The sequence below is a fragment of the Poecilia latipinna genome, unplaced genomic scaffold (assembly GCF_001443285.1).
Source record: "Poecilia latipinna isolate Pla-1442-1.1 unplaced genomic scaffold, P_latipinna-1.0 Scaffold29, whole genome shotgun sequence".
Lineage (NCBI taxonomy): Eukaryota > Metazoa > Chordata > Actinopteri > Cyprinodontiformes > Poeciliidae > Poecilia > Poecilia latipinna.
This window is the reverse complement of record NW_015112645.1, coordinates 769,564-795,553: the sequence shown is the minus strand read 5'-3', so window position 1 is coordinate 795,553 and position 25,990 is coordinate 769,564. Positions and strand designations below refer to the sequence as shown.

Sequence of the window (25,990 nt, the reverse complement as noted above, 5' to 3'; positions counted from 1 at the left end):
ATGATGTTACTCCAGTGTTTAAAACACAATGGTCGCAACAAATAAAAACACATGAAGAGAGTAAAGATTTTCTCACTTAGAGCAGGTCGTTGAACAGAGGGAGCAAACGGAAGAATCCAGTAAAGACAATTAAAACCAGGAGCCTAAATACTGGGAAGCAGAGCAGCTAATCAGAGGAGATGTGAAGCAGCTGTGACAGGAAGCAAGCAGGGAAACTGAGAAGGAGACTAATTAAGACAGAGTGTCTTAATGCTCAATTTGTTTTTTATTTAAATACGTTTTTCTTTGAGTCGTCTTTCATCCTACCACATACATGTGACCTCAATCAAACTTCTGCACTTCCAGACACAAATGAGGGGCTTAGGAGAATATGTTCTGATTTTCCAAGGGAAGTAGACCTGACAATCATCTGCATAAACTTAAGATGTATTTTTAAAAAAAATGACAGCAAGTAGAGTGAAAACAAATCACCAGAGGGAGGCGTCTGAGATGCTGTAGTAATGTTTAATTTTTTAACTGAAATTTCTGTTACGTTTCAGGAGATTTATTGCTGACAAGAAGAAGGAGAAGCTCTGGTGTTTGATCGCTGAACTCGGAGCTCCAAGAGGGATCATGAAAGCTGTTATCAGCGACTGAACTTTGTGTAAAGTATTGAATTTTATGGTATGACATTTGTATTCATTATGGGCATTTTTAAAGGATGTTTTTAAAATGTTTTCTTTTATTTTTGTATGTATGAGACCAAAGGAGAAGCTTTTGTTTAGAGGAAATATTTTATTTACAGCAGAATGAAAATCAACATTATACAAGCATTTCTAAAAACTATACATGTATTTAAAAAATGAATTAATGAGTCGATATGTTTTTGTTTTCAGTCTGAATTTAGGAAGCTGAGCAGTTTTCGTATAAATAGTAATTGAAAATATTTTTCTAAAAAAAGGTGCACAGCACTCCTTCATTATATTTATTTAACAACTCAGAACAGCCAATCAAGAAAAACAATAACGAGTTGAACCAATCAGAGGTCAGAAAGGCCTAAACCAGTCAGGTCCAGTTTTTTTTAAATTAATAAAAGTAAATGAAAAGAAATTAATTTTTGTGTTTAGTTTAGTTTTCTTGAATACAGAATAAAAACCTCCACAACACATCTGAATCCTTAAAGTCGCAGTAACAACTTTACAATACATCTAAATGATTAAGGCTAACAGATCTACTTTGGGCTTTTTAAGAAACAAAATACATCATCAGAAGATAAAAATACACAAACGTTTCTTCATTTTCCAGATTTTTCTTTCTTTGCTGTTGGAGCTGATAAGTTGATGCTTCCTTAGAGAATAAAAACCATGAGTGTCTTTGAAATATTTTACAACAAACCTGAAGGCATTCAGAAGGAAAAAACTGCATCCATGTCAGCCAGGAGATGAGCATCAGAGCCTCAACAGAACCACAAAATCTAAACTATCTGGATGAAAATCTGCTGTAACCCGTTCCTTCAATAGGAGTGTTTTAGCCACAAATACATTCTGTATCATAATCACTTAGAATTGACTGACTGATTCATGTTTGACCATAAAAAAACAGAGAGCGATCCGTAGTGTAAACGTCTGCAGGGATCTGAAGGTGGAGATATTTCCGGTTCATCAGGCACTGGGTTGTGGCGACTGAAGGGGCGCCGCAGCAGCTCCTCAGACTTCCTGTCCTTTGTCGGCCCGTTTGGGTTAGAACCCGGTGGAGTGGACGGTGGGGATCGGGTAGAACTTGGAGATGCGGCTCTGGGTGGTCGGGTTAAGGCACTCTGACTCCCCGCTCATCTTGAAGAACACTTCCTGTTCCTGCAGCTTCCTGGCGAACTCCTCCTCCAACGCCTGCAAACAAACATCAGTTACCATGGAAACAAACAAGGTCATAGAAAGTGTTTTTTCAGACTGTATGGAGCAGAGAGTAGAACTGTAATGCTACTAACTAAGAGTTATCAAGCTAACTGTGCAGTTAGCATGCTACCTGCAGCCTCTAACCAAACAGATCGTTTAAAAACTATCAAGTTCAGAGTTTTCTTTCTATATTTTTGTCCTTTTTTCACCAATTTCACTTTAAAAGTTAAAAATTATAATTCAGGTACTTCTGTTGCGGCTTTTGGAACGCAGGAGATAGAAAACAGTTTCTATACAAAACCTCTAAACTAGTTGTAGGCTATGTTTACCACCAATGCTTGTTGAGATATATTCTACACATACTGAGGATCATATTAAAGCCCTTTGGCACCATCTAGTGGTCAGCGTTTTCGATGCATGCCTAATTCAATTCATTATTTTGTTGCTAAAATGTAGAGCTGAAACGATTAATGGAATTAATCATGATTAATTTATTACCGAAATAATAATTAAAGTAGTAATAAATTAATTGTGAATTGGAATACACACTAATAAAAAGCCATTTTCTCAAAGAACAAATTCAGAGCAGCAATTAAGCCGAAAGTGTACAAAAATATATATGTTATGCATTTATCAAGATACATCTATTTATCACCTTTTGCTATGAAATTCTTAACGGTTTTATCCAAAAATTAATCAAAAGGTCATCCCTGCACTGTGCTGATGTTGCGTCGAGCAGAAGGAGCTGAGCTTTTCACATGTTGATGTTATCGTTAGTCGCAGCCCTACTAAATGTAATGTAGTCTGAAATCCACTTGACATGAGAAGAGAGCATGTGATTTGATCTAAATAAATAAAGTGCAGGCGGTCTACCTTCTTCCTGGGCCGGAGCTTCTCCCTCCACTCCTTCAGCTCCACGCTGTGGTCCTCGTCCAGCTCCTTCAGCTTCTGGGTCTCATGTTCGATGAGCAGGTGACACTTCTCATTCTGAAACACAAACATCTCTTCAGCTCTTTCTGCTATGAAAACCCAACTTTAACACGGCTAAAGCAGTTTTCGCATTGAGGACCTGCAGCTGCTGCAGCTCCCGGATGTTGGCGTCGCATTGCAGCTGCAGGTCTCTCATCTGGTTGTCGTGTTTCTGCTGCTGGTGTAGACGCTCGTTCTTCTGCCTCTTCTCCTCCTGAGCTGCAAACTGGGAACAGAGACAGCAATGAGGCCGGCTGGATTCATTCACAGCTTCTCTCTGACCTGAGGCTCCATCCCACCTGCTTGACCTTGTCCCTCTCCTGCTCGGGGGTGATGAGTGCTGCGGTGATGCGGAGGCTCTTCTTGAACATAGCCATGCGCGTCTTGGCTTCGCTGCGTTGGATTTTGGGCAGCCGGGCTCGCTCCTGCGTCTGTTTGCTCTTCAGCTCCTCGATGAGGCGCTGGTTGTAGCGCTGCATCTGCTCCATCTCCTGCAGGCACAAACCAGCTGCTGGGAAAATTCTCAGAACCACAAGACGGGTTTTACTTTGATATTTGGGAGCAGAACAAAGTGTTGCTTCTAATTTCTGAATCATTTCCCTCTGCATGGTGATGAACTAACTGACTGAGGAAGCCACAGACTCCAGCTGATGTCCAGCAGCTCCAGCCATGTTCCTGTACCTTCTCATGTCTCTTCAGCAGCTGGTGTCTCTGCATGAAGTACTGGTCTTTCAGCTGCTGTTTGAACAGCTGGTGTTTCTCCTGCAGGTGGCGCTCTTCCATCTCCCACATTGCAGCCTCTCGTGCTGCATGCAGAAACAAGAGAAGACGACAAACATGAGGCGGACTTCTATTAAGTTGTTTAAATAAGAAACGTTTGCAGCCGTCTTAAGCTTATTTTATAAAGATCTCAGTTTATGACCTTTGAACCCTGTCACTTTCATTTCCAGTTAAAGCTGTTCAGGATGACCGGGCCAAACCCACATTTCTGAGCAGTGACTCATTTATGCTGCGTTCCAGTAACCGGGGAAATGTGAAGTCTGAGCTGGAAAACGTCTTAACGTTCTGGTTAAGAAGTTAGAATTTCAACATGGCGACGCCCATAAACATCATTTTACAATTTACTTTCCATTAACGAACACCACTTTTAACGTGTTCAGTTTAGAGTAGTAGGCATTGATTTAATCAGACTCTTGCATCTCTGTCTTATGTTTCCACCACAAGGATGATGCGAGGAGCGGCCATTTTGAAAAGTGAAGTCGTCCTTATAATTCATACCGGGGGTGTTCGGAGTCGCTCCCAGTTTCCCAGTGGGGAAACGATCACACTGGGCATTCCAGTTGATTTTTCTGACTGGGAAGTTGGAATTTTCCAGTTCAGAGTCCCAAGTAAAACTGGAACGCAGCATCAGAGCTGGACAAGGACTGGGTGACTCAACATGATGACCAGCTGCAGATGAACCAAAAGCAGCTGATTTCATCAAGAATATGTGGCTCTCAGAGTCACTTTCTACTAATTACAGTCAACTTTATACACAAAACTTTAGAAACAGTTTTATTTTATTTAATTAGCTGATTCACACAATCACAAATTCCTGAACTATTGCAGCTGTTACCTGGAAGCCATGGTTAATATTTAACAGAGTCGACCTCCAGGTTATGAGTATTTGCTGCTGAGTGTGAAGTGGCCTAAAAACGGAAGACTGCCCCCTATTGGTTGGGGTCTGTGTCTTTGTGAAAGTCCTTTGATGGTGAATAAAAACCATGTAAAACTGCAGGTTTAAATTTCTACGAAGTAAAAGCATTTCTTCTTTGACTGTTGATACTGTGTTGCTCATCTGAAGCACTTAGCAAACTTGGTGATTCTGGATCATCAAAGTTTATGAAAGTTACAAACAAAACATCAAAGCTAACTTTGATGTTTTGTTTGTAGCTTTGGGATCTATTTCACAAAGCGTGAAGGAAGGTGAAACAGTTCCTGATTAAACCTCAAAGTCAATCTGGGGTGAATTTAAGTTATGGGATGCTCTCTTCCCCCTTTTTCAAAGAAAAGACATAAACATTTTTAACGAGGACACCTAAATAATGTGTTACAATTTACTTGATAAAGGTAGCAGTTTTTAATTAAATCTAAAATACTAAGTAATTAGAAGATTTTCCTATTTATTTTCTATGAATTCATCGTTAACATCAGTTCTCAGCTAGCTGTGCCATCTGGTGGTGACATATTTAACATTTGGGCTCCTGGTCTTTTCCGTTACAGCGGTGTTAAAGCTGAACCAGGGTTCACCTCTGAGCAGCTGCTGCTTGTGGTTCAGGCAGTCTCTCTCTATGGTGGCCAGCTCGTGCTTGTGTTGCTGGATTATTTTCTTCAGCGCGCTGTCCAGATCCTGCTGCTGCTTCTGGAGGAACTCCTGTTCCTGGATTCAGAAGAACACACATGGTTTTTGAATAAAAGTGATATTGAGGTCATTTCTGCACCAACATCAACGAGCAGGGCAGGCCCTCTGAGGTCAGATAAACGTGTCGCTTCCAGGCTCACAGCCAAGCTGTCAGCCTAAGAACAGCTTGAGCTGCTAAACCTGCTGTTAATGAGCGCTTCACCTGTCGGCCATGTTATTCTGGGCTCAGCTAACTCTGAAGGAGTCTGACCTTAACACAGTCAAATGGCACAGAAACTGAAAAACAACCAGAGATGAAAAACAGCTGATATGATGCATGTCAATCAGCTCTGACATCACAGAAACTCTGCACCAATGGGAGTCTGGATTATGATAACTTTCATCTTCATCGTCCCTGAAGGCGACAAGCGAGAGGGAAACTCAATAATCTGATCCACAACACTCTTCAAGGTAGATTTTTTAAATTTTCTTTTATTTTAAATGCTTTTTTTGGTAAAGCACCTCGAGACGACATTTGTTGTGAATTGTAGCTATAGAATTAACATGAGAGGCCAAAGACAAACTGCTTCTAACATGTGGCCAGATGTTGCTTCTGCTGTTAATTATAATGAAGGGTTGAGACAAAATCATTTGAACATTGTTTTCATTTTTGTCTTAAATAGGTATTCCAGAGTAACCTTTACTGGTAAAAACAGGCCAAACGTTTCCTCTGACATGCTGAATGGCCGCGCTGCTTCATGAGGACGATTCAAACCACTCAATCCTGACATCAGCCACTCCCTGTGGATCACAGTCCACTGTCCTCCCACTCACACTCAGACACTGAGCGCTCCGGCTGGTGGAAGTGGTTTTAAAGTGCTATTGGTTTCATTAAACAGCTTCAATCATCAGAACAACAATGGCTCTATGATTTAATATAATAAACATTTTTCAGTGTCAGAGAGGGTTGGAACAGAAAATCCACTTTACGACATTTCATTGTGTCACAAGCTGTGGAGAAAGTCCTGTTTGCTGTGAGGCAGGGTGAACAACAGAGGGAGCTAAAATGAGGCAGACAGTATAAGATTTAACCTGGCCTGGTGGGACAGAAGCTGCAGAAACTCTGGAGGACAGATGAGGGCGCAGTTTGTCTCAGCGGAAACATTTTGGACTCTTGAGGGACAGAATGTGACGGTAGGAGGTGAAAGTGGTGGACGGCTGGGACTCACCTCTTTCTTGCAGTTCTTCAGCATGTTCTGGCACTTGGACAGCTCCTTGTCCTGCTCAGCTTTGATGCGCTTGGCCTCGTCTCGCAGCCGGTTGGTGTGCTCCTGCTCCAGCCTCTCGATGGTCTGCTTCTGCTGCCGCTCCAGGTTCTCCACCTCCTGGTCGTACTGACGCTTCTTACTCTGTCCAACACAAACCGCCTCATCACTCAACCGTCTCCATACATCACTGAGACTTTCTGTGACACTGAAGCTCAGAGGGGTTGGAGGAAACATTGTGATGATAGAAGTCAGGAGAGGAGTGAGAAAAACTAATATTGCAACAGAAAAGCAAAGCTACTCAGTTCTGAGCTCTGAATTTCCCAATGTTCACATGTGATGTTCTAACTTTATTATTAGATTTTTTCAAAGAAAAACTGTTAGAAAAGCAGTTGTTTTAAACAGTCAGGAGACTTGATCCAGTGATGCTCCTTTGAGCAGCAGCTTTCACAGAATGTGACTGAGCTGCAGTTTGCTGGGAGGCAGTGAAGTTCAGCAGCTTTTAGCTGAGCTGATCAGGGTGATAACAGAACGGTTTGTAGCTACGGTGACCAGGTTCAGGAAGTTCACAGTGTCATGTGAGCAGGGGAAACGGCTCCCTGTGCTTATCTCTAAACAGAAACTACAGCTGCTGCTGGAGCGGATCCGTTTGAAAACAAGGCTGAAATGTTGTGAAGCTGGAGGAAAGCAGACTCACAGTGGTCTCCTGCTCAAAGCGTCTGTAGATCTGCTCCTTCTGCTGCTGCAGCTTGTTGCTGAGCTGCTGCTGGGCTCTCTGCTCCTCCTTCTGCAGGAGACGCAGCTCCCTCAGCTCCTGCCGCCTGCAAGAGGAGAAACAGTACAGTCATAAAAAATTCCCAGTTTAACTCATTTTCATATTATTTGCATAATAAGTGTTTGGTTTGAATGAAGTGACATGAGCACCTGAGGAATCTCATCTCCTCGTTCTTGGTGTCGTTGTCAGTGACGATCTTTGATGTTGTGACGCTCACTTCCACCCCATCCACCATGAACTTACGAGTTTTCTTCAGCGTCTTCTTCTGCCGTTTGGAGTCCTGAGGAAACAGCAAGAAGGTTAAAAAGGAAAAGGTCTTGCTGTGGATTTATGTGTGTTTCTGAGGCTTACCTGTATAGAAACAGAACCAGGCTCCTTTGTTTTGGACAGGAAGCTGGAAATGGACAGATTGAGGTCTACTGAGCTGTTGTCTGCAGCCGAGCCCCTTCCTGAGTCAGAATCTCGCTCTTTTTCGTCTTTGGCTTTGTCCGGAACCTTCTTCTCCTCTTCAGCATTCATTCTGTCTTTTTCTACCGGCTGCTCTCCGTTTTCCTTCTTCAGGACTTCCTGCTCTGGCTCAGGTAGAGTTAGAGTCACCTTGAGATGTTTGTATCGGTCCTCCTCCTCTTCCTGAGCTGGAGTGTTTCCTTCTGGTGCAGCAGGTGAGTCAGGAGGCCCAGGAACCTCGGCCGTGTCCACTTCCTTTTCATCCTCCACGTCTATCTCCAGCTGCTGCAGCTCCTTGGACGGTGTGTCTGGTTCGGCCTCTGACCCCGGTGAAGTGGCATCAGACACGGCCTCTGGAACGTTCTCCTCTGACGGTTTCTCTTTAGGTTCTTCTGGAACTGGAGTGTTTGGAGCTTCCTGTGGTTGCTCCTGTGCAGCAGGCGCAGCAGGTTCTTCTGTGGAGACGGTTTCCGCCACATGGTTGGAGTCGGGAAGCTTGGCCGGGGAAGGAACTGGTAGGATCGGTTCCATCTTCTCAGGGACTGATTCCAAGGGCGACAGAGGGATCTTTTCGTCCTCGGAGCTGGCGACGCTGACGTCAGACGGAGCCCGTTTGTGGCCCTGGAGGAACCATGCAGAAGTTAGAACTGTCATATAAATGCAGAGTCAGCAGAAAGCAAATCGTATGAAGTAACAGCTTCAGGACTCAAAAGAACATCCCAAGCACAACTAAACAACTGCAGCTCCTGCTGTCTTCCACGTTTAACCTCCTCTGCAGGCTTTCTGCAGGTTTCACCAACTCCCCCATTATGAATGGGATTTAAGACTTGCACCTACACAGAAATGTGCAAACTTCGTCCAGCCAACTGGCGAAAAACGAACACTTACACATGACAGAAGCAAAAAGAGGAAGCTATCAAGGCTGTTAGCAGCGAGTTAGCAGTAGCATCAGCCGTCTCGAGTCAGTGAAGACGTCCGAGTGCGACTCAAGCATTTGCCTGACCGAAACGATTCGTGAGAAAACAAAATGAAAATAATGAGGTTAAATAGTGACAAAATTTAAGGCATTGATGTCAGCTTAGTTTTTTACACTAAATTTTAACCATTTTAAAGGCCTTCATTTTAGACATTTGAGGACTTTAAGAATGAGCAGGTACCATGCTGTCAGATGTTACCGTCTTTAACTTATGCTGGAAGATTTATGGGTGAGTCAGATAAATGTGATATAGATGTAGAAATGGATATCAGGCTGTTGCTGTTTCTGGTGTAGAAAGTTAAAACAGATGTGGTCTGCATAGAAACTGGTTTTTCTAATATCTGTGCTGGTGTGGACGGATCTCCAATGTCTGCAATTTATTATTTTGACCAATTTTCTTCTAGATTCAGTTTCTTGTTTTCAAATTGCTGAATCCTCATTGTACCATTTCACTCACAAAGAGCAGGTTTATGATTTTAATGTGATGCCAGCTTGGTGCTGTGTTCCAGTCATTCTGGGTTTCATGTGGCCTTGAGGAGCTGCAGTCATCATGATAAACAATGGAGAGATCAACGCTCAAAGTGACCCAACAGGAAGGATGTTTATGCAGAAACAGAACTAGAGTAATTAGTGTTTGCAGTGGCAGCATTCCCACGTCCTGCACCTTCTTGGCTTTTGAGGATGAAAACATTAACTAGGATCTTTAATTTTCCATCAAGCAGAAATGCCTAGCCCATAAAAGCATGATCTGAATAACAATCCTCTTTCTGTTAACTTCATGTTCAGAACTCAACAAACACTGATCTTGAGTCTTTTTGAATTCCTGTAGGACTTTAGTTTCTGTTTCAAACAGAAGGCATACCTCTAGAATGTGCAGCAAGCTCACAAATGTTTATATTATAACCAATCCTGGTTTTGTTTTGATCATAAAGAGAAGATATTTGGACAGCTGTTGGTACTTTGAGACATAAACGGTTTGATCTTCCTGCCTCCATACTGAATATGAGACTTTAGCCGTTTCTATTACAGTCAAAAATAACAGATCTTACAGTCACAATAGATATTTAGCATTTTCTTTTTAATACAGTTAAAATACTCTTGAGTTATGAGTGAAAAGTATCAAATATTAACAACCACTCTTTTTTTCATGTCATAAATATCCAGTAAAATAGACTTTGATGTAAATATCTACTCACCAGATGTGCCTCGGTCTCTTCCTCCTCCTCTTCCTCTTTGTGCTCTTCGATCTCCTCGGTGACCTCAGCCTTCGCCTCGGCTATCAGCTCCCTCAGCGGCCGGCTGTCAGTCACAGTCGAGACGAACGAATGCTGCACACAAGACAAGACCGAAGGCTTGTTGGTAGATAAAAACCAATGTCATTCCAGGCGTTGTTCATAAGAAGAGAAATGGAAACCAAACTCAAAGACTCAGCCAATGATCAGCTGCTGGGTGTCAGCTACCTGTAAACAGTCAAACAATTAGAAGAATGTGAAGATAATCAAGACGCCCAACAAAAAACCCATGATAGAAAAATAATATGATGAGAAGAGACTACAGTATGATTTGCTTAAGAACACGTTCAAAACGCAAAATGGAGCAACAATGTTGTTTGTCAGACGACCCCAAACACTAAATTCAAGCCAGAGTAACGCTGAAGTGAAGTGGGTTGACATCTGGGTCTGTGCTGATAAATCATCCCAGATTTCCTTACTTTTAAGATTTCGGTCGATACTTACAAGTGAAACTGATCTTATTTTCTTATTTACCTCGGCAAAGGTCTGAAAATCAGCCGCTGTCCTCTTTTGCTCCGTTAGAGATGGCTGTTGACTGATAAGTCTGCACATGAGCAGTTATACAATAGGCACCCCACTGTTGCTAACTTCATCGCTATATTTAGCAACTTTTCTGACAAAAAAATAAAAAATAAAAATCTGTACTGGCAGGTGAAGTTTTTCAGCCAGAAACTGCAATTGTTGCTCCTCCAGTAACATTAAAACTGATGTTTTTGTCCTGAGCTTGAAACCCTGTTCAGAGGCAGCAGAAGCTGGTCGACTCCATGCAGTGCAGATTTGAAGCCGTTTTTAGAAACAACCAAATCTTAGTGCAGTGATTCACTAGAAGGTCAAATCATCAAGCAGTAAATATTTCAGTCTGAGCGTCTGCAAAGAGAAATGCAGAAGCTGCTATTACTAATCTTTTTTCTTTACTTTCCGCAAATTAATAACAAATCTGATCATTTCTGTTTCAACCTTCTGATTTGTGTGCATGGAAAGAAAAACTACTATTCTATTTTCAGCTTCATTTACTTTCAAGTTGAAAGCTGTTCAGAGAGATAAGAAGCAGAGACGTGACTCCGCTGATAACTGATCCCAGTTAGAGACAAACTGCACAAAGTTTAAGACTCTGTGATAACACATTAAACACATTATGCAAGACCAGCGGAGTGTTCAACACTAACCATCGTCTGCCTACACTTAACAGTAAAAGCACTTCAATCCATCAGCAAAATGCAAGATTTAAACACGGTCTCACCTTCTTCGGTTTAGAAATCTGCTGCATGTATTCTATGGCAGGCCTGATGATGTGAAGCTTCTTAGATATCAGAACCTTCATCGGCGGCAGGCCGCTGTTTTGTATTTTTAAACCCATTGCGTTGTCTGTGCAGTGCTGTGGTTTTCCCAATGTGCATGAGGTAAAATGCGTCCGGCGGGCCTGCCTGTCTGCACACTGAGTGAATGAGCGGCTCTGGTTTAGCACCTTAAACCCCACGGAAAAAGCAAAGCCTGCTCTGCTGACGTCAGCTCCAGCAGAGGGATGAGTGTCAGTCCTACTGGGACAGACGGCTCAGAGCGTACAGAGCGGCTCAACAGATGTCGCACCGGGTTCTGATGGCAGGTGGTGCATGGGTGGAGGTGGGGGAGGAAGTGGCTTAGAAGTGGCCAGGTGTTGGGGATAATCACACATTGAGACATTTAGCTTTGGACAGACGGTACCTGAAGAAGCTGCGCTGCGGTCCATCTGCTGTCTAGGTTCTTGTCCAGGCAACGTTTCAGGAAGTCGCTGAACTCTGGAGACCTGAGCAGAGAAAACCAAACATTTAGTCAGCTGTTCACTCAGCTGTCAAACAGAAACATGGCAACTCACCAGCGCGACGGCTGCATCAGTGTGGGCGGGTCGGACTTTGCGATCTTCAGCAGGACTCTCATGGGGTTCATCTCGTGGTTCGGGGGCTCGACCTGCGCCAGCTCGATTAAGGTGACCCCCAGGGACCAGATGTCGGCCTTGTAGTCGTATGGACGGTCCTTGGAGGTCTCACACATCACCACCTCAGGGGCCATCCTGAAAACATTCATCCAACCTTCAACTTTCACGTTTTATCAAAATGTTTCAACAAATAAAAACCTGAAATGTGTGCTGGGCTTTTTTCTTTACTTACATGAGGATAATTAATTTATCCTCATGTATAAATGAAGGTATTTGCAAGAGAAACAACTATAGTGAATAATTCTTCTTAGTCCTAATGTGCTATATTGATTATTTTGGTTTTCCATATGAAGTGAATGAGTGTTTTTCATTATAGTATAATTAATTAGTTTTGATCTATGGCCTCTTTTTTGTAATTGTTTATTTTTGTAGTTACTTTTATTTTTAATTTTCTATGTGATCTATGTATGCTACGTATTATTAGTTGTTTATGTTGAATGTCTTTCTTCCTTTTATTTGGATCTCCATTAGTCGTAGTTCTCTGCTTCTACTCCCACTACTCTAACCTGGTGGATTCACTGAGGGTGTCATGGTAGTAATGCTCTTACATGTATGTTGCGCCCCTGCAGGTTTTTGGGGGCATGCTGAAGGAGTATGGGGTATCTGGGTGGCTTTTAATAGAGTAGAGTAGAATATTTATTGTCACTCTAACAATGAAACATTGTACAACAAAATTTAGGTGCAAATCTCCAGATAAAAACAATGACTCACCTAAAACAAAGATTATAAATAATTACTTTCATTGCATTTATCCCTTGATAAAAAGCTAACTGAAAAATGACCACTGACCAAATTGACCACTTAGCAGCATTCAGCATGGTGATGGCTGATGGATAAAAACTGGTTCTAATCATTCCTTGTAGAGCTGCTTCTGCCTTCTTGGCACCAAGTCAAGTCTGTTTCCAGTTGGACTCGGTCAGGGCTGTCCCCTGTCCACCAGTCCTGTTTCTGGTGTTCATGGATGTGATGGAGGTGGTGGAGAGGAGGGACTGTGTGTTATGTCACACAGACCCTCATCCCAGCGATCAGGCCATGATCCGCTGGGATGAGGGCAGGCTCCTCTAAAGCCTCTCCAGTTCTTTAACTGGTTCTTCTCCAGTCTGTCCTGCTCAGATTCGTCTCCTTTAGCAGATCATTCATGTTCTTCCCATGTATGGTGCGCAAGCAATTTCATTGGTAGCAGAATGCCTGCATTGATTGGCCTGCGATTTACGTCACTGCATGAGTGCAAATCTCCAAACAACATCTCAACCACTGCGATGTACCAGTGGACAAGTCGCCTGCTATCAGAGAGCAGCGACAGGAAAACACGCGTCAATGTTTGGAGCAGAATAACTGCAAACGGCAGAAGAACTTGTCTTGGAAGAACTGGAAACCAATGAAGAAATGAGAAACTGTCCAGCTGTGGTCAACGTTCTGTTTGAGACAATTGTTGTTTTGTCCTAACCGGTGTGAAACGCTGTTAGCTGCTCAAAGTTGACAGGAAGATGAAGTTAAATACACAACAGACATAGCAGAAAACCTGCTGGTGGCTGCATATAATTTGTAGCTATAATTGGACAAAGGATCGAGTCAAGCAGGCACAGAAAACTTCTCACATTTATACTGCAATACAAAAATAAATAAAAAATCCCTAAAACTCTGTATAATTTTTTTTCTTCCTCACAATTATGCACAACTTTCAATCACATAGAAGCCTAATGAAATACTTTGAAGTTGATGAAAAAGCTCATAAATGCTTTTGTGCAGCTCAATATTTTCTGGGAAGTTTACTTTTTATAAAATGTTGCATTAAAATAGAGGAATTATTCCTCCACTTACCAGTAAGGCGTTCCAATGAAAGAATCTCTCCGCTGAAGCGTCTTTGTGTTTTTGGCCGATACGCCAAAATCAGCTGAAAGCCACAAAACACAGAAATGAGTCAGAATAACTGAATCAGGAGACTTTGGGTCATGTGAAACCAACAGTCTGATTTTCCTGCAGGCAGATACTCGGACACCTCTGTGTGTGTTATGTCACTGGACACAATGTCTGCTGTGTATTTCACCATGACTCATGCCACTCCGAATAAACCTGCACTACTACAGCTTCTGTGGTGAGCAGCACCAAACGGTGGATGCTGAACAGGAAAGCCACAAACCAATAAGAGACTGAGGCGTCACACTTCATTTCAAAGCTCTTATTATTAAATAGTATGAATCTTTAGGTTTCTCTGTGGTTGATTCTGTATTTATTTGGCAAGAGTCTGTCAGTATTTCTTATCTTGGTAATATTTGCTCAGTCTGCTTTGCTAAAGTAGATTTTCTGGATTCTGACTGAGCCATGAAAAAGTTGATTCTTTAAACGCAGAATATTAGGTTTTATCATCTATTATTACTGACAGAAAGTTTTCAGTTTGTACAAACGAGCACGAAGCTGGACAGGCCAACATTTTTCTTCTATTTAATCCAGATGCTTGAAATGAATCACCAGAAAGGCGTCACATGAACATAATATGGGTCTAAATTACCAAGGCTAAAATAATGGGAGTTAAAAACTACTGAAGTGGCAGAACTGTGTTTATGACCTAACACTTTGTTTTAAAAATGAAATAATTAAGTAATCATTTGAGGAAAACATCACAACAGTATTCCAGGTATCTAAAATGTTGAATTATTGGTAAATATTTGCAGTATCTGCTGGCAGAGGTTAAATTCATGTGAAGAACAGAGCCTTTGTTTAGAACACGGGACGCCATGGCGCCGTCACCAGCTGGTTCTTACCCAGCTTCACGTCTCCGTCCAGAGTGAGGAGGATGTTGCCGGCCTTCAAGTCTCTGTGGATGATTTTGTTTTCGTGGAGGTAGACGAGCGCCTGCAAGGTCTGCTTACACACCACCCGGATCTGCGGCTCGGTCAGGGGTCTCTCCAGTTCTGCGCAGAAGAGGTACAGTTGCCATGAGCATGTGCTTTAAATCAGCTCAGCATGGCACGCTAATGTAGCCTAATTGTAGGTGGTGATACGGCTTAAACCACAATTAAAGTCTTGCAGAAAGCAAGAAAGAAAGCGACCATGTGGGTGGTCCGCTGAGGCCTTTTTTCACTTTCGCTGCTGGTTCAAGCCATTTCCCTGTTGGTGAAACAACCTGTGATAAAAAGTGGAACTGCTGACTCACCGAGCATGACGGCATCCACTGCCCCTCCTGCACAGAACTCTATGAGGATCTGCCAACGACAGGAGAAAACACAGGACCAGCGTTAGCTTCCTAACATCTGCTTTACTTCAAATAAAACACACATGAAGCTCATAGAAGATTTGACCTCTCACCTACTTTAACGGCTTTTTTTAACCAGACTATTAAGTCTCCCCAAAATAACCTTTAATTGTCCACAGGTGACCTCTCCAGTTTTTTCAGAATGGTTGTTGAAGTAGTTTCTTACATGTGAAGGATTTTATTTTCCAAATTTGTAAGTTTGTCAGAAGGAAAATAAAAAATTATTTCAATTCAAACCAAAAGTACTCTATTCATCCTAAAGGGCCATCAAAGCTTCTTCAAAACGTTGTGGAGGTAAAGGACTGTTTGGGAAGCAACAGCAGTTGGTTAATATAGCTCAACGGTTATAAACTTGTTATACAATATAATATTTAGCCAGTGGGACTGAGTCTCAGATTGGACATGAATCATGTCCAACAGCCACAGAGTGATGGAAGTGCAGAGGAGAAAAAGAGGAAAGACAACAATAGGCAGATATGGAAACTGATATCACAATATTTACCAGTTTGCAGTAATCAGTGCAAGATTTTTGAATACTGTGCAGCCCTTACAGTAACAATAACTCAAATACAAACAATACCTGCAACATTCACAAGGAGAGCCAAGATCAGTGCAGATTAATTATTTACAGCATATGAGGTGCTACTCAGGTCAGCAATTGAAAATTCCTGTTTTTTATATTGCAATAAATATCTTAGGGATAGAAAATATTGTAATTCCAGATTTTGCCCCAATATTGTGCAGCTCTGATTGAAACTGCAGGATTTTAGGCTTCAGGGTAATCACTTGGGAAAAGGAGCTTCAGTGACTCAGAAAGCAGCTGAACCATAAGACAGAAACTGTTCCTGGTTTCAACAGAAATATTCACTTCTTCCTAGAACCTTCTGGAGCTAAAAATACAAAAACAACCAAACTAATATCTTGGCTGAAACAATGTGGGAACGAACCACCACCCAGCATTCATGAATGAAACGGTCTTACAGGCATTCAGAGGCCTCAGTGTGGCGGCTGACGTAAGAGGATTGAGGCTTTCCACACTGCCAGACCTGAGGCCTTCTGCTGCTGATAGGATTACAGTTTGTATGAACGGAGAGCCGTCTGCAGCATCTGGAGGCTCTCCTCAGCAGCACAACATTCACACAGCCTCCCGCCCACAATGAGATTGAGAAATATTGGCCAAGTGTTACTATCTGAATAAAAGAGAAGTTACACTTCTGCAAAACGTGAAACTTTTTGTGGTTTACACATCTGTCAAAAGTGTTTGATATGGTCAACCAGATAGAAAGTGAAAAACTCCTAACAACAACAAGGAAAAGCTTCAGTGGAATTCCTGAGCTCACTTGAGATTTTCAGGACTGCTCCACTTCCAACAAAGCCGCTCCAGGCCACACAACGCCCCCGTCTTACAGCACTCCTGGCTGCTTCTGGTGCTCCTCTGTTGTTTTAGAGGCTCTGCTGTGGCACAATGGCCGCCAGAGGCTTTTCAGCGTGAACAGAGGAACCACAGGCCAGGGCCGCAGCTTCCTCCCTACTTGTTTATTTGACACATTCACACTGAACTCCATTTAGAACCGTGCACCACTTGTTTTCCAAGCCATTCATGTGACACAAAGAGGGCGGATGTGGTCGAAGGTGATTCCACCTGAAATGTTGTGGCAAAGAGCAGCGACTGGAATGACAGAGACACAGCAGTGAGGAAACACAGCACAGTAACAGCCGTGAAGCGGCCGCCTCTGGGGTTTTACAGAATAAAGTCTTTCATCAGGAGAAGGAAATGTCCTAGAGTCTGTCTCCTCTTTGCATGAACAGGTGCGACATGAAGAGGAAAAGGAGAAAACTCTACCTCTATCAGAATGAGCTTATTGTTTGGAGGACAATGGGGAGGAAAAGGGCAGAGCGCTCAACACAGCACTGAAATGAAACACCAGCTGATCATGAGAGTTAACAACGTTCAGAATGCCTTTTCAGACCTTCGTGTGCTGACTCACAGGAGCGCCATGGTGATGTTTCTGTGTCATCTCCTGTTCACTATAGCTGCCCTTTGACCTGTCACACTCAGATTATTTGCATGATAGGAAAAAGAAAACTCTGAGTTACTGCAGTCCAAGTCCTCTAACCTCTTAGGCTGGATATTAATATACGAGGACAAACTAGAAGAGATACAAGTAAAACATTAGACATGAAATTAATTAGATCAATGTTTTAAAGGAACGTGTAAGAAAATTAAAAACAAAGGTCTCATTTGGAGCGAACAGATTATAAACTGGTATGATGATTAACAGCTCCTAAAGCTGCTTGTTGCTGCAGCTCATGTGAACTTTAACCACATTTTATCCCACAATGCAGCAGTAAAAAAAAAAAAAAAAAGAAGGAATTTTGCAATATTTTTTTTTCATCAGATGATGCAACGTAAAGACAGGGAGACAGGATGAATGTGGCTGAAATTGTGCAACACAAACTATCCGATTATTCATATTTGACATACAAAAGACAATTAATTTAACAGGAAAAAGCTGTGAAGATACTGAACTGATTGTCTTCCACCCAAATGAACCAGTAAGTCATTCAGTTTGAAGCAGATAGATCCCTGCAGAAGGAGCCCAAAGCCTCGCTGCTACCAGCTGCTCCACTGATCAGCTCTGAATGGATCCAAAGAGGAACATGAAGCTGCTGCTTCCCTCCTGCTGATGCACACTGCTGGACAGCTGGCTGAAAGAAGCTTCCTCAACCTTTCCTTCACACGTAGAAAAAAGAATTCCAGCTTTTCTGGAAATGAGACAGTTATGACCTGATAACTAGGAGAGCCCCAGCAATGTCTCCCATCCAGGAAGGAAAAACTCTGGTTGGGAGTTTAAACTGGTAGTTGGTGGTTCAGTGACAGGCTCACCACCAACACATTTAGCTCTGTCACAAACAAAGACGACCTACGATGAAAATGGAGCAGGTCTGAAATGTTCTGAGTAAACGGTGAGTTTGATGGCTTCCATGTCTGCTCCCACAGCAGTCTGCTTTTCCTCATCCTCCTCTTTGTCTTTCAGATTGATAATAAAAACAGTGACATCCCAAAACTATTTTGTTCTCTGTTTGACCTTTGTGACAGTTTTTATACAGTCCACCGTCTTCTAAATATGTATTCTTCAGAAACCAATCTTTGTGCTTCCTTGGAGATTGAAACCTTTTTCTCCAGCTAGCCTCGCTGATTAGTGGTTTTCTTATGAACACTCAGCTGTTCAGTCCCAACTCCTTGACTTCCCTTCACATTGTGCTCTTACTGTCACTATTACACCATTCAGAGTTCTACTGTTGTCCTTCTTTCATTTGACAAAACTTTGAAGTGCTCACCTATCACCACCATTCAGGTTTGTTTCCTAACCACATTTCTCCCTGAAAGATGATGGTTAGGGTCCCTTGAAATTAGGGGTGCACCTATTTATTTGCGCCGATTTCGTTAATTTTGGGAGATCGGCGATCAGCTGATACATATGTGTAAAGCTGGTCTTATCAACCTCTGCAAAGGTCTAAAAATCAGACACTGTCCTGTTCTGTTCTCCCGTGAGAGAGGCTTGACCGACAGACCGGCCCACCAGCTCATGTCTGCACGTTAACAATAGTCACCCCACTGTTACCAACTCAGTGACTTTCTTGCTACATTTAACAACATTTCAGACAAAAAAATTTATATCGGTCAAAATCAAAATCAGCAGGTCAGAATTTCTGGAATTCGGTAATCACCGATAGGACAGAAAACTGCAATCAGTGCATCCCTGTTTGAAAGCCATTTTATTATTTTCCAATTTAATTATATTTTTTCCAAAATTCAATTTTTCTGAATTCCATTTTAAGCATGGGGTCCTGGTTCTACACTTTCCTTCCAGGTTTTGAAAATGTGTTGGACAGTTCTCGACCCAGTTTTAGTCGTCTCTGCCTCTGCTTGATGCCAGTGATCTGACCCTTTTTAAACAGACTAACATCTTCTCCTCAGCCACAGGGTGTGTCTTTCTACATACTTGTGTAAGAAATGAGAAGCTACTCATTGCATCAGCTGAGGTTAAAGAACTCGTTGCAGCTGAAAGATAACCGCCTGCAGTAATTATTATTATAGGAGGCTTGGATCTGTTTGCTTAGGTAAATCCAGGTGGCAACATTTTTGGCCAGTCAGCAAAGTTCCCTTTCCTGTAGCAGAATGCTTTCATTTGACCATGAGCATGTTGACAACAAACCAAATCCTATTGATGCAGCTTGTCAGATTTTTTACTTTTCTAACAAGCTTGAGGTGAAACGACATCTTTCTTCTTCAGATGAATGAAAGATTACTAATACTTACTTTACAAAACCTTCATTCAAAAAGTCAAACTAATCTTTTTGAACTTTTTGAAGCAGACACTCACCCACAGCTTGCTCTCGTAGTAGAAAGCGTCCAGCAGTTTGACAATGTTCTGATGATCGCAGGAGGCCAGGATGTCGATCTCCACCATGTAGTCCTCCAGCTCCTCCTCTGTCTTCGTATCGATGACTTTGGCAGCAGCGAGGACACCCGTCTGCTTGTTCTGAGCCTGGAGGTAAAAATACACCAATTTAATCCTTCTTCATTTCTTTATACGAGCTTCAGACAGGTTATATAGAAAACACACACATGCCAGAACCATCCGAGCCAGAAGGAGGTAACAACAGGGTTAAAGCCTTCGCTATTCGTGATGTTGAAGTGGAAATTTCTTCGACTGTTTTGGCTCCTCGGCAGACAGGATGTACTCAATGAAGTTGCCGCTGCGATATGGGATGCAGCCACTTCCTGCTGATTCACAGCTCCACAGTGAGCTATGAACAGCATTTAAAGCTTAATAAACTCCCATCACTTCTGTAGCTTACAGTTTGAGCTTCACTGTGAAGCAGACAGAGGCATGGAGTTAGAACGGCGGAGTTTAATATTTCTGGATAATTATATAACCTGTAGGCTCTTCTCATCTGACTGCAGCTGGAAATATGAGCCATCATATCTAACTTTAAATGCCTCTTTATTGTCCTATGGAAAGACTTTTTATTCAAAATTACATAAATGAACATTGTAATTAATAAATTATTAAAACTTACTCCAAATACATAAAAAAATTATTCATATTAAAAACTTTTATTGTGGATGTTATTTTGTCAGTTTTATTTATTTGTTTAATAATGCTACTTTACAGTCTAAGGATCTTTTTATTACATGTTCTCACCTTCTTAAATGGGGCAGGTTTGGCCACAAAATAAAACACTATTATGCATTAAAAAATAAAATAACCAAATAATAAATGCTAAAATAAATAAATAAAACTGTTATTAGCAAACTCGTATAATAAACGAGTTAAAGTTTATTATAACTATTATATTTATATATAATATATATAATATATAATATTATAATATATAATATGTATATATTTATTTATTATATTTATAGTTTATTTATATTTTATAACCATATATGTGACTGAACTGATTTTTTTATTGAGTTATTGAGTCTTGGTTCTCCAAGACTCAATAGCGTCTAACTGCTTAAAAGCATCGCTTTGAACTCCTGCAACTAAAACTAGATCTGGAATATCAACCAAAACCACCAAGCTCCACTTTCTACTGGATAACAAAAGCCACCAGCAGATGGTTTTTATAAACCAAAAAAGGTTTGGCTTACTAGATAGCAAATGCAATTACCATCTGAGGTAGTAGGATAATATTTTGCAAGTGTTATGAACTTGTATTTTTCATGCTGATGTAATATTTAGCCACTTGGGCAGAGTTTCACAGCAGCCGGTTCTCACACCGATCACTAATGGATTCGCCCATCGCAGAGTGATGGAGTAAGAAAGGAAAGAAGTAAACAGGCATAGACTGCAAGACTTTGGAATATCATGCAGCCCTGTTAGTTATCAAACTATGCATCTAGTTCAGTTTAGGATTCAAAAAACGTTTTCTATTTAAGGAAACTCCGCAGACTGCAGCATTCACTTCTCCTGAACAAGTAGCGAAAATAAACATTAACTTGATTTTGAGTCATTGCAGCAATTCCTTATACAGAGCATGCATGTGGTGACAGTGAAGAAGAAAACTCCCCTGTAACAGGAAGAAACCTCCAGCAGAACCAGAACCTGGCTCAGAGTGAACGGCCATCTGCCTTAACTGACTGAAGGGTTGAGAAGACAATGATCATCATCAGAACTAACAAATACAAATCTCTTAAAAAAAAAGGTGGGCATTTTTATATTTAAAAAAAAAAACATTGTCATAAAACAAAACAAAAGAGCAACAATCAAGGGGAAACCAACCTTAAAAACTTTGCCAAATGCTCCATCTCCCAGCTCTCCAACTATTTCCCAAATCTCCTCTGGGTTTTAATTTTCTAGTTTAGATGTTTCTAGTTTATTGGCTACTGTGCATATTCTTCATTCAGAAAATGAATGAATGTCATATTCTGCTTGTTTCCTCAAAATAGTTCCATAATTTTCCAGCATGGTGACACCACCCTCAGTCTGAGCTTACTTGAATAACACTTCTCTTTCTGACTGCAGAGTAATTGGATTTTCTTTTGTACTTTCTGTTTGTGGTGTTGATGATATGTTGCCCTGGTAGGGCTAAATGTTAGAATGGGGGTTAAGTCTGCCTGGTGATTATTTTCAGTGCAAGTAGGAGGTGATGCAGGAAGCATTGTTGGGACTTTAAAATAACATAAATGAAAGCTTTTGTTGATCTTTGATACTAAAATCTGACGTTTCCACTTCAGTCTACACTGGTAAGTTGCTAATAAAGTGGAACAAATAAAAAAAAAATACAAACAGATATGCTAAAAAAAACCTCGTTTGCCTCATTCCTTCTGCAATGCCAGCAGAGACGTGTGCTTGTGTGGGGAGTAGATTTTATTTTGATTTAATTATTTCTTTAAAACTACCAAAGGAATAGAACCCCTGACCATGATGTGTTCTACAGGTAATAACTATATTTCACCTGGGTTTGATTGAATTCACAGAAAAGTTATGTTAGCAGCTTTAAATTATGAATTATTGAAATAAAGGTGGGCATTTTTAAATAAAAACATTGTCATAAAAGAAAAACAAAAGTGCAACAATCAAGATTGAACCAACCTTGAAAACTTTGCCGAACGCTCCATCTCCCAGCTCTCCAACTATTTCCCAAATCTCCTCTGGATTTTCATCCCTGCGCACATGTTCGTATTGCTTCTTCTTCTTCTCCACTCCCAGTTTAAATATCTTACGGAAATTAAAAAACGACATAATGTCTCCTGCTTGAAAGTTCATTAAGGAGTAAGATAAAACAGCAGGTTTGGAGCAGGTTAATGTTGTCCCATTAGGAATACAAACTCAAAAGCTTCCATAGCAGTCCAGATCCAAAGCTTAGCTTAGCCTCTGACACCAATCTGACCAGTCTACCCAGTGGCTATTTCACTCATAATATAAACACTTTGTACACATAGAATAATAACCACTAAAATCTTAACCGTTTTGCAGCAAGTAAAACGTGTATAATTTTTTTCTTTTTCTTTCTTAAAGAAGTAACTGTTTCGGGAATCTCGTCGTTGTTCCAACTGGCCCGACAACAACCCAGTCTGTCCGTGGGTCTCTTTCTTCAACAACAAAAAAACACACACAAAAGACAAAAAAATAGGCACTGTCCAAATCCTCACGTTGATTCCGACAAAGTCCCTCGCTACAGTCCAAAAAGACACCAATGTACGCAGTTTATCCGCGGTTTAGTGTTCGTTAAAACCGTTAAAACGGTCATCTTTTTCCGGAGCGGGTCGGGCTGCTCGGTGCCTCGTAGCGGATTTAGTGACCGAGCGCGTTCACGCACACCACAGCGCGTGCCAGCATTTCTTTTCTTCTTGAGCTGACAGTTGGTTAACGGTTGGTAAATGAGGCTAAAATTAGCTTTCTGCTGCCCTCATCTGACCGGGGTAACCAACAGAAACACAACACACCTGCTTAAACTGCTCCCCCTGCCGCCTTCTCAACCAAACCGATCTAGGAGCGCTTTATTATTAGTTACAGTACGGAAACATCCAAAGTCTCTTTGTTTCAGTGAAACTACGTCTACCATGATACATTGCGACACAATGCAATGTGTTGCAATGATACATACAGTATAGTATTATTAAAAAAAAAAAAGAAATATCACACGCTGTGAGACATTACAATAAGTTTCTATCAATAATATTTAGACTGGAAAATGTTTTGTAAGTTTCAATGAGTGGGTCATATGACTACAGACAACGCTAGCGATTGACGCTTACGTCACAGTTACAACCATATTGTGAGTGACTTTTAGACATATTGATCAAGCCAAAATGAAAAAATAAAAATAAAAACAGCGCATAGTCTCAAATCTAAAACTTAATTATGCAAATATTTTACTTATGTCGAATCGTCTTCTATATCCAAGTAAAAATAATAAATTAGAATCTATGCATAATATGAAGAATATAATACATAGAGTGAACAAGAACGGACTTAAAAGTTGGTTATATATGCTTGTTTTAGTATATGATAATGAAAATAATACATTACTCCAACTTATTCCATCCATCCATCCATCCATTTTCTTCAGCTTATCCGGGGTCGGGTCGCGGGGGCAGCAGTTTTAGAAGGGAGGCCCAGACTTCCCTCTCCTCAGCCACTTCTTCCAGCTCCTCCGGGGGAACCCCAAGGCGTTTCCAGGCCACCAGAGAAACATAGTCCCTCCAGCGTGTCCTGGGTCTTCCTCGGGGCCTCCTCCCGGTGGGACGTGCCCGGAACACCTCAGCAGGGAGGCGTCCAGGAGGCAACCTTACCAGAAGCCCGAGCCTCAACTGGCTCCTCTGGACGTGGAGAAGCAGCGACTCTACTCTGAGTCCTCCCGGATGACCGAACTTCTCACCCTATCTGTAAGGGAGAGCCCAGCCACCCTGCGGAGGAAACCCATTTCGGCCGCTTGTATCCGTGATCTCGTTCTTTCGGTCATGACCCAAAGCTCATGACCATAGATGAGGGTAGGAACATAGATCGACCGGTAAATTGAGAGCTTCGCTTTTTGACTCAGCTCTCTCTTCACCACGAAGGACCGGTACCAATCCGCCTGTGGATCCCCCACTCCCTTCTTCCCTCATTCGTGAACAAAATCCCGATCCTACTTATTATGCATTAGTATTTATTGAGAAAAAATATTTATTAAGATTAGTTATCAAAATAACAACATTTATATTAGTTGTCTATTGAATAAACAGTTAACACCGTGAGTTTCACAACCTATTCCTTAGATATTACTTTTCTATCAGCAGTAATAGTTCCGTTATCACATAACTAAATAGTTAACATATAGAAAACTATTTTTGAAAGGTTCACACAGCTTTACCAGTTTTGATCAAATGAAATCCTAATAGCAGTTTATTATGACTGCTAACTATTATAACTTAATTTAAGCTGTAGATTGGTGCATTTTCAGAGGTAACCGTAAGACTTTATTTTAAGCACGTTTGTTTTGAGTTACATATTGCTTATTGTGATTGATACCCAAAATGCACCAGGAGGGATGTCACGTGAAAACAAGCTATTGAGAAATAATTTAAAATGTAAAACGTTCCATCAGAATCGGTTGAAACTTCATCGTTTCAACCGATGTCCTGATTTCTAATGTGCCACTCACAATATGGCTGACACGTACTGTTCCTGCTGGGGAACCACACACGTGACTCTCCATGGGCGCTAGCTTGCTAGTGAGACACCAACTGAACTTACAGCAACAGAAAAAAAGAAAAGGGGGATTTAGGAAAACACGTGGTGTCGTTTTCAGGATGAAATGCAGGCAGCTGCGATGGATCCCGCCGATGAGCCCCCGTCCATGCTGTGGGGAATGGACCCGATCTTCTCCGCTTTTGCTCGGCTGTTTGTCAGGGACATCCTGCAGATGACAGAGTCCGTACAGGTTCCAGGTAACAACAACCTTCAGGGCAGCTGCAGTTTGTTTTAACTTAAGCCTGTTCTTGAAGAAGTTCTTCATGATCGCATTTAGACTGAATAACCTTGAATTTTTTTGTAAACGAATGAATTTTGTTTCTGTTTATTGTCTGTAGGCATTTATTTCTACAATTTACATCCAATCTACAAAGTGGATGTTCTTGGAACAGTGGTTTACAAAAGGGAGAGAGACGACTTCTTCTGTTATGGAGGTACTGATTATCATAATATTTGTGTTTAAGACATTTTCATATTTTCCAGTCATATATTTTGCAGCATATTCTCTCTGCTAATGCAGACATACTGTCATTATTTGTATAGTGGATGATGGTACTGGAGTTATAAACTGTCTGTGCTGGAAAAGTAATCTATTGAAAGAAGAAGAGGATCCCAGTAAATGTAGGTCTCAACTCAATGAGTTTGAATATCAAAAATGTTGACACTCGAATTTTAATCTAATGTAAGTTAACCTCTTTAATTTAGAGGTTCCTCCTAAAAACTGATATTTTTATTAAAGTTTACAGAAATTGTTTTTGTTTTTTTCATGTAAGCTGGGACGAAACACAGTGATGCAGCCGAAGGTGGGTTCGATCTGGTCGCAGAGCTTAGAAAACTCCGACAGAAACAACGCAAACGCTGTCACCTGGAGATCGGAGAGCTGATCCGGGTTCGAGGGCCTGTGAAGACGTCGAGGCAACAGAGAGAAATCACAGCTTCCACCTACTGTGAGTCTACTTTTCAGACCAAACATATTATATATATATAAAAAAAAAAAATTCCCTTCTCACCCTCCGCGGGTGGTCTCTCTCTTTC

At 41.4% G+C, this 25,990-nt stretch overlaps 2 protein-coding genes across 3 annotated transcripts in view; one reads left to right on the top strand and one right to left on the bottom strand.

Annotated features, from left to right (window-relative positions):
• Positions 1 to 754: 754 nt before the first annotated feature.
• Positions 755 to 23,199, bottom strand: LOC106952006 (serine/threonine-protein kinase 10-like). 2 transcript variants are annotated; one of them, XM_015039828.1, is made up of 18 exons: positions 22,313 to 23,199; positions 19,589 to 19,753; positions 15,102 to 15,150; positions 14,710 to 14,859; positions 13,769 to 13,841; positions 11,828 to 12,022; positions 11,677 to 11,758; positions 9,880 to 10,011; positions 7,612 to 8,328; positions 7,410 to 7,540; positions 7,183 to 7,306; positions 6,450 to 6,629; positions 5,130 to 5,259; positions 3,522 to 3,646; positions 3,140 to 3,331; positions 2,941 to 3,066; positions 2,745 to 2,858; positions 755 to 1,865 (listed from the first exon to the last, which is right to left on the bottom strand). In XM_015039828.1, the coding sequence occupies exons 1-18, from the start codon at positions 22,484 to 22,486 to the stop codon at positions 1,719 to 1,721; spliced, it is 3,006 nt and encodes a 1,001-aa protein (XP_014895314.1). In that variant the 5' UTR covers positions 22,487 to 23,199; the 3' UTR covers positions 755 to 1,718. The 2 variants fall into 2 exon arrangements, with proteins under 2 accessions (XP_014895314.1, XP_014895324.1); XM_015039838.1 differs by lacking the exon at positions 22,313 to 23,199 and adding an exon at positions 21,500 to 21,572.
• A 1,661-nt stretch (positions 23,200 to 24,860) lies between these two features.
• stn1 (STN1 subunit of CST complex) overlaps positions 24,861 to 25,990 on the top strand; it is an 8,876-nt gene continuing 7,746 nt past the window's right edge. The window contains exons 1-4 of the mRNA XM_015039811.1: positions 24,861 to 25,152; positions 25,294 to 25,389; positions 25,499 to 25,576; positions 25,729 to 25,902. Coding sequence (XP_014895297.1) covers positions 25,020 to 25,152; positions 25,294 to 25,389; positions 25,499 to 25,576; positions 25,729 to 25,902 — 481 coding nt within the window. The 5' untranslated portion in view covers positions 24,861 to 25,019. The remainder of the gene's footprint in view (positions 25,153 to 25,293; positions 25,390 to 25,498; positions 25,577 to 25,728; positions 25,903 to 25,990) is intronic.

Bases quoted from the DNA above. Each gene is read 5' to 3' on its own strand.
- LOC106952006 (XM_015039828.1), bottom strand. From the start codon at position 22,486: ATGAACTTTCAAGCAGGAGACATTATGTCGTTTTTTAATTTCCGTAAG. The intron at 10,012-11,676 runs GTACCGTCTGTC...TCTTGTGTGCAG, and splicing joins CCGCAGCGCAGCTTCTTCAG to CATTCGTTCGTCTCGACTGT. The intron at 8,329-9,879 runs GTGAGTAGATAT...TGGTTCCTCCAG, and splicing joins AAGAGACCGAGGCACATCTG to GGCCACAAACGGGCTCCGTC.